Source organism: Opisthorchis viverrini (assembly GCF_000715545.1).
Source record: "Opisthorchis viverrini unplaced genomic scaffold opera_v5_416, whole genome shotgun sequence".
Lineage (NCBI taxonomy): Eukaryota > Metazoa > Platyhelminthes > Trematoda > Opisthorchiida > Opisthorchiidae > Opisthorchis > Opisthorchis viverrini.
The window spans coordinates 88,326-95,879 of NW_008752078.1; the positions used below are offsets into that span (position 1 = coordinate 88,326).

The 7,554-nt window shown below is 43.9% G+C and overlaps 1 protein-coding gene across 1 annotated transcript in view; it reads right to left on the reverse strand.

Annotated features, from left to right (window-relative positions):
- Window positions 1-3,989: 3,989 nt before the first annotated feature.
- The window catches only part of T265_15284 (hypothetical protein), a gene marked incomplete at both ends in the record, with an annotated part of 18,687 nt that continues 15,122 nt past the window's right edge, over window positions 3,990-7,554 (reverse strand). Inside the window, 2 exons of the mRNA XM_009177395.1 lie at window positions 3,990-4,162; window positions 5,498-7,451. Coding sequence (XP_009175659.1) covers window positions 3,990-4,162; window positions 5,498-7,451 — 2,127 coding nt within the window. The remainder of the gene's footprint in view (window positions 4,163-5,497; window positions 7,452-7,554) is intronic.

The window sequence follows — 7,554 nt, forward strand, 5'->3', positions numbered from 1 at the left end:
AGCCTATTTTTAGGAACAAGTTCTGCAACGCTTCATTATACGCAGTATGTAAATTTGCAAAACCTGGGTGAGTCAGTTGGCTAGATCTATTTCTCCCAGTCTTGTAAGAGTTCAGGTGGGTCACAGTAGAGATAATCACAATAAAAGAAGAGCCAATATACTGTGATGAATATTTTTCGCACCAACATCCGATCGGCCAAAAGCAACAGCTATTCCGCCCAGATTATAAGCGACTTGTATGGTGCACACTATCGGTCTTAAACTTGTCAACCTGCATGTGCTTCTGATGACCTGGTTGGTGGTTAAGCCTGATAAACGCGCAATCCTGTCGGAACGGCACGAATTCTGTCCACCATTGGGACTGTCATTTTCTTACAACAAGGTGCAGATTCTGTGTGGATGCTGTGTGTTTGTCTAAATCCCTCCGGTTATGCTTCCATTTCTAAGGGGAGATATCCATACATTCAGTAACTTCTTGCTGTAAACACGCACGACTGACATGCCCACCCATAGTAGCCGGCAGCCAGGAGGCAGCTACCGCTCTGGAACTTTTGAATCACCGGACACCTGTACATACCTAAAGAGCCATAGACAGTTTTCGCAGAGCTGAATCAGGTGCTGCGCATTGTGTCAATACTCCAGCAAACGAGATCGGTAGGAAAACACGCGGAAATCTGTTGCAAGCTATCAGCCGATCTAAACATCTTGAAATGGTTGTACAGCACCATGATCGAGACATCATCAGAATATATTCCAAAGTACTCCAGAAACACCAAGTTGCTAAGAGTAACCATAGGCTTGTGTAGTTTTTCCTGGCATTCAATCAACTGAAACTCGGCTGGTCACCAAAGGGACCCAAAGGTCTAGACGGTCTGCGATGTAATTATCCAGCTGGCGACATTTTTACTTGGGAAGACTAGGAATAAAATTTAAAAAGCAGATTATATTTGACTGCCTGTTTCGAGCCTCTACACATTCCCGACAGATCGTCTAAGAAGAACAGAAAAGTAGCCAGGATACAAATCGCTTGCCAGGAAGGACCCGTTTTTTCACAAAATGCATCCAAACTGAATATGGTCAGTTCCTCAAGGAAAATTGTTCTTGTCTAAATACGTATTCTAAGTTGGGAACTGGGGCTTTCATGGTAATCTGATCTCTCTCGTTGCATAACCCAGAGGTGGCAAGAGATTCAAGATTGAGTCAGATGGCACCAAGGAAAAGTTTCCGAAAGTTCGTCGAAACAAATACAAGTTCACTAGTCAAACAGTCACGTCGACCCTCTTCAGTGAGCATTCCATTCAGGGTCGTTTTCAAACGACAGTACGAAATTTCCAACTGACCACTGTTAAATTAATCGGTTATCTTCCAGGTAGTTCCGACGCGGGTCAAGCCCCTCACATTCAGTCAGACAGTAACCTGACCTATGCTGAGTTGATTCCGACAGTTCTATTTGCTAGCGATACAGATGAACTTGACCGAAGAATTCTGCAACATCCGTTTCAGTAAATGGTATTTTCGGTCGTCCACCATCCATAAACCACGTTAAATTTCGATCTTTGAGCAACCAAACCCCTACTACCTATATTCATTTATCGGTTTCAAAAGTTCCGAGGATGAAGATGAGCGCTACCAAATCCTCACGGAATCACCCTGATTAGCCATCAGAAGTATTCACACAATGACCGTTATCACACAAATATGTTTGCTCTCTGTGTGATTTATGTTAAATTATGCTTATTTGATTATGTAGTTTCCATCTCGAGGCGTCACCCAGCAGGCAAGGATTTACTAAGCTGGGAATGGGGACAACACATCGGTAGAGCGGCAAATGATCGATGGGAATCTGACAAGCGATTTCCAGTCTATTCCTTGTTAAAATTAATTTTATCCATAGAATAATTGTTCCAGAAACACCCACCAACACTAACTGACCGAAAATCAGGGTGGATGTTTTATTGTGCCGCTCTGGAAGTAACTGGGAGCCAAGTTGTATCACGCGCCGTTTTTCTGCCACATTTGGTTTCCCATAGTGTGTGCGATAAGAACTACGGAAGTTGTGTGTCACACGGGCTGCAATCTCACATGTTTTTCTGCCACATTTGGTTTCCCTTAGTGTGTGCGATAAGAACTATGGAAGTTGTTGTGTGTCACACGGGCTGCAATCTCACAGTTGACGCAGTGACACTACACTAGGTAATTCCACACCCAATTGGAAAATGCATGCTCTGTAGCGTGAGCAAAGTGGGTCTGTTTGTGAGCAAAGATGCTGGGCAGAAAACATATTTTATTGCTGATAGGATCACGCAAAATTTCGTATCCTCCCAAAGATGCGTGTTGATACAACGGTTTCTGTTTGGTTAAGCCTCAAATAACTTCCCAGGTCAGGAAGATAAATTATATCCTAGACGCCACACATTTCCAAACTGACTTTAGGTAAATAGATCTGGTCCCGTTATGGCTTGGTTGGTTATGACAAACAGCGTAGAAAATTAATTGTAGTAAGACTTTGATGTCACAAAGAAGGCGGGATTGACTAATTTCATTCAACAGTCAACCCACAGGGTCTAAACCCATGGGCAGTTAAAATATCTTCCACAGATGTCATAAAGGACAGCATTACGCTAAAAGTTCTCATAAAAATGTTATGTGTCTCTCTGAAAAGTGCTTGAATGACCTCTGAAGATCTATCCGGCTAGAAATCGTGTGTAGACATTCGAGGCACTGGGAAGATGATCTAAGTAATGCTCACAGCATAATGTGGAGGCATAAAACGCTCCCCGGGATTCCGGCTAGGCGCTGACCTTGGGCAAGTATGTACAGGAGTATAGCAATATAAGGTCATTACGTCTTGAGCTGTAACAGAGCATGTAACGTTTGCTGAGTAGCCCAAGAAGCCAGTTTTCACCTGTAAGGACAGCTATGACGGTAACTCGGTCCTCTGACTGATAAATCTGCTGAACATTGAAACCATCCTCGATAACTGACACCAGCAATCGCAAGCTATATTCAAGGTACCTGCTGCTAAATTGGCTTGAGACTAGTCTTCCTTGATAATCGGTGAACATTCACTTAGCAAATATTTGCTCATCACCGTCGGCCGTGCTTACAGATTCGCTGGTTCATCTTTTGGCTGTACCGATCAACCCGAGTAAGGCTCTTATTTGTCGATTCCCCCCATTTATCTATTTATGTTTATTCGCTGAAAATTTACTGAAAATGTGAATTTCTACTGTGTGACTGACCAGATAAGACCAAATCATCTAAACGCCACAGTCTAGGTTTCCTTACAGCATTGTGCAAGCAGATCAGAGGAACCCAGAATCTTACAGATTCTGTAAGTAGACTTGCTTCAATTAACCTCTGTCTGCCCAACAATCTATTGCATTCAAATTTTCAGTTCGTGGTTGATGATGTCACCAACGATTCTTTCTCATTTGGTGATAAAACGTTTGCAAGAAAATTGCCAAGTTCGGCAAACACATCAACAACACCTGATCAATGACCAATAGGCGGACCCGAGCAAGCGATATTCCGACAAACTGTCTTCATGCTCAGTTCGTACACATTAATTATTCAGGTAGCATTGGAAACGTGAAACTTGTTGACAATCTCTAACAGTTTTACCCTGATCGATAAGTCATAATCAACGTCTCACTAAAGAACATTATACTGCCATGAAGGCATCGGCAATGATAGATGCTCTCCCCGTCCTCAAAGAACATAAAAGTTTGAGGGTTACATTCATGGAAAAGACGAATAGCACAGACGCTACCTGCTTATGGATCAAGGTTTCTCGGAGACACTGGGTACAAATATGAAAGAAAGAATGATAAGACTAATTCTATACCCTCAATATGTAGCCTTATTTCTGATACACGGAACGACCAAATGAAGCGGACATGGATCAAATCTCCACGCTCCAGGGGCAGATGCAAAGATGGAGTCCCGCTGAGGCCGATTCTATGCGCACATGAAAGTAGATCTTACCAATTAACCCGATTGTTTCGTTCAGCTATAACACCCTTCCGGTGCCTAGCTGCCATGCAACTCGGAGGAAGCAAGAGGGCTGGGATACTGCCAGGTCGCCCAAGCCTAGACAGGGGGAGTCGAGTGGCAGAAGTGGGGTTCGAACCACGGACCTTCCGGTCAGTAACTTCGCGCCCTAAACACTTGGGCCATCTCGCCCCCAACTAACCCGATGTTTCATGGATATTTTAACTCCTGCCTTCGGTAAGGGAATTCTTCCTATCTGCACATATCCTAAGCCACATGTAAACGAGTTTGCAAGACCTTACTTAATCTTTCTGCCTCTTTCTTAGGGACGAATACTCCCCTTCATCAAACGCTTGGATAACTTTACTCAGAAAATCTCTGTATGCATTCCAATAGGATAGTTTGAGGTCTAGTGTTGTCATGGGTATAAAATGTCCACATTCAATTCTACGGATAGTTGGTGGTACAACCTTGTTTAGCAGATTTTATCCTAAGTGTGACTCAGTGGCAACCATCGAATTGTATTTCTTTTACAGACTTTTTCAAGCAGTATATAAACAGAACTTTAATTCTAAAACATACTTTGAACACATTTTCGATCACTAACCCGCGGCTACGCACAACTACGCTCCCCAAAAACCCACTGATGATGTCACCTCGACTGGTGATAAAGCGTTTGCAATCAAATTGCCCAGCTCAGTGAACAAGCCAACGGCCATATTTTCGGTAACATAAACACCTTACATCTTAACGTACCTGCAAGTGTGGAATCAAAAACCAGTTGTGGCCTCACCTTTCGGTAGCTCTCATTGTACCGTGAGTCATCACGGGCTGGCAGTTCTTGAACTTTTATCGTTTTACTGCCATATCTTTCAAAAGAGACGTGGCTCGTAGCCCGTTTTAGCTCTTACAAGCGATAGTTATTCTTCCAATCTACTCAGAAGCAAGTAAAAAATATTGACCGGAACAACTGCACCTCGCTGAAGTTCATTGCTGCTTATAGTAAGCAAAGTACGTCCAGCAAAGCAGAAAGCAGGTATTTGCGTCGAAAGGCATTTTATGAGAGACCATTCGGCCAAGGCTATCGTGAAGAGACAACATTCTGCGTACTACGTTCTCCTGAGTGGGAGTTATAGTAAGCATAGTACGTCCAGCAAAGAGGAAAGCAGATATTTGCATCAGAAGGCATTTTATGAGAGATCATTCGGCCAAGGCTATCGTGAACAGAGAAGATTCTGCGTACTACGTTCTCCTGAGTGGGACCGTCACTGGCATGACGCCCATACGCACCACTAGCGAGCGACTCCCTCTAGCTCTTGGCCGAAATTCGCTGCGCTGGAAATCAAGTGATCTAAAGCGTTTCCTTCAACATAAAATCTTATTCTGCCTTAATATCGCACTCTGAAACTGTTGGGTAGTTGCTCACATGTGCGACAGTTTAAAATGATGAATGACAAACATTTGAAGCTGCAAACATTGAGGAAAAGTACGGAGATTAACTTACCGGATTTAGCTACTTCTTGGACTTTGGAAGCAAAATTGTGCAGCTTGGATGTTGGTAGACACAGACAGGAAGATAATTTCCAGTTGCTTTGCGGTTCAAGTGTAGCAGGAACATCGGACATGCCACAAGATTGGATAGATGTAATTTGATACTCCGGAGGGATCAGAAACATGGTATTCAGCCGCTGTTCACTATACTGCCACATCATCTCCAGAAACCTTCCAATTACTTGATGCCGTGTACTGATCTCCCGATGATCGCTCCACTGAACAGACTTTTTGGTGTTCCGCTGACAATCTGTACTTTGCTCTTCTGCTTTTTTCTGAGCGTCTTCGGTGTCGGAGGAACCTTCGGTCAGTCTACTATGTGAAGTCTTTTCATTTATTTCTGCTGTGTCCTCGCTGAGGGGACATACCGTTGAACCAGTGGCCACGTACCTGTCCAGAGTACAGGCACGATGCAATGTGTTTTGATAATATGAAATGACATCTTTGTGTCTCTCTTTTGCCCGGGAAGAAGAACCAAAATTTTGTTCTTGTTGTTGCTGTTGTTTTGCTGAAATCTTTTCTCCGGATCCACGCCTTATCAGTATCCCATGTTTGCCTTCGACGCTCATGGCGTGCGAGGATGTTGGAATACCGAAAGGAGAGTACGGAGCTCGCATCGACTGCAAATCACGTGACAATTCCGCCTTTTTCGACTGCGCTGCTGCCGCAGCACTACATACCAGCTTCAGTTTTTCTACATGGTACAACAGATTGGTCGATTGCGAGAGCACATCCAAAAACCCGGAAATGAATTCATACTCTGATCGTAAATATTCCGATGCCGAACGCCCATAATTTTCATGTAAGTATTTGCGAAACGCTTCAACAAGGTGTGAACGTCCGGATTTCTCATCCTCCGCTGGTGGCCGATGTTGTGTCGGTATTCCGTCACCAGCTTCCAGTGCAGTGGGAGTACGCTGACCATGAGAACAAATATTGCACAACTGACGAAAAACTGTATCGGACAGTCGGATGGAACGTTGATCAGCCAGTATCACAAACAAATATCCAACGGATACAGAAGGAAAGGGGGTGATTGCACGGCTGAACACTTCCGTTTCCAGTAAATGATTCCAGCTACAAGTCCCTTGAGGGCGATTCCTGGTTAGAAACAGCCGCAAACTGATGGAATGAGCTAGGCGTCGATTGGTTTGTATATGTCTGCTGAGGATATCCAACTCTTCCATACCACGCATCATTTCCCACAGATCACCGTGAGTGAATCGAGTCAGATCAGAATGAGCCAGCAGAGACAGACCGCTAAAAACCAGATGATGAGCAGACAATAATGTCAGACTGGTCAGCTCATTGGTACAAAAACCAAGTAATCTCAACGGGGACAGGGTTGTGTTGTTAACATCCCTAAACCGACCACCGGCCAAATTTCTCCACTGCTCATGCATTGTGTACTGCTCGTGGCCAAAACGTTTTGTTTGTGTGAGCGATTGACGTAAACTTTCACAAAGCACACGAAGTTCACCCAGTTGACTGGCGTACGTCGACATGGAACTTCTAAACGAATATGGATCCGACTGAGGCAAACCCTGAGTGCGTGTAGTAGAATCACCGGAACAAGTTGACCTTGTGGCATTGTAATGAGTAGCATTTCTAATCGAAGACTGACAAACCGGTTTGGGAATGTGTAAGAAAGACAAATTGCACGCATCCAGATTGCTATACTCCTTCGACGTGATTCGATCGGATTGTCTGGATAAGTTTATCCAACTTGAACTGAGTTCATTGCACACACCAGCCATCGAGTCTAACCAAATAGTCTTGCGGACAAGTTCACAAAGTCGATGCAGTCGAGAGAGTCGATTCAAGCGAGCGTCAATTTCGACGGGGGATGATATTAACTCCGGTGTACCTGTAGAAACACATGATGCTTGTTCGTTCTGCTTGTTTTCCTTTGAAAATGGAAGTGGAACACATAGGTTTAGAAATCAGAAACAGTACAAGTCATCGGTATGACAAGTTACCGTCAAGAAAAACACTATTTTTATATATAGA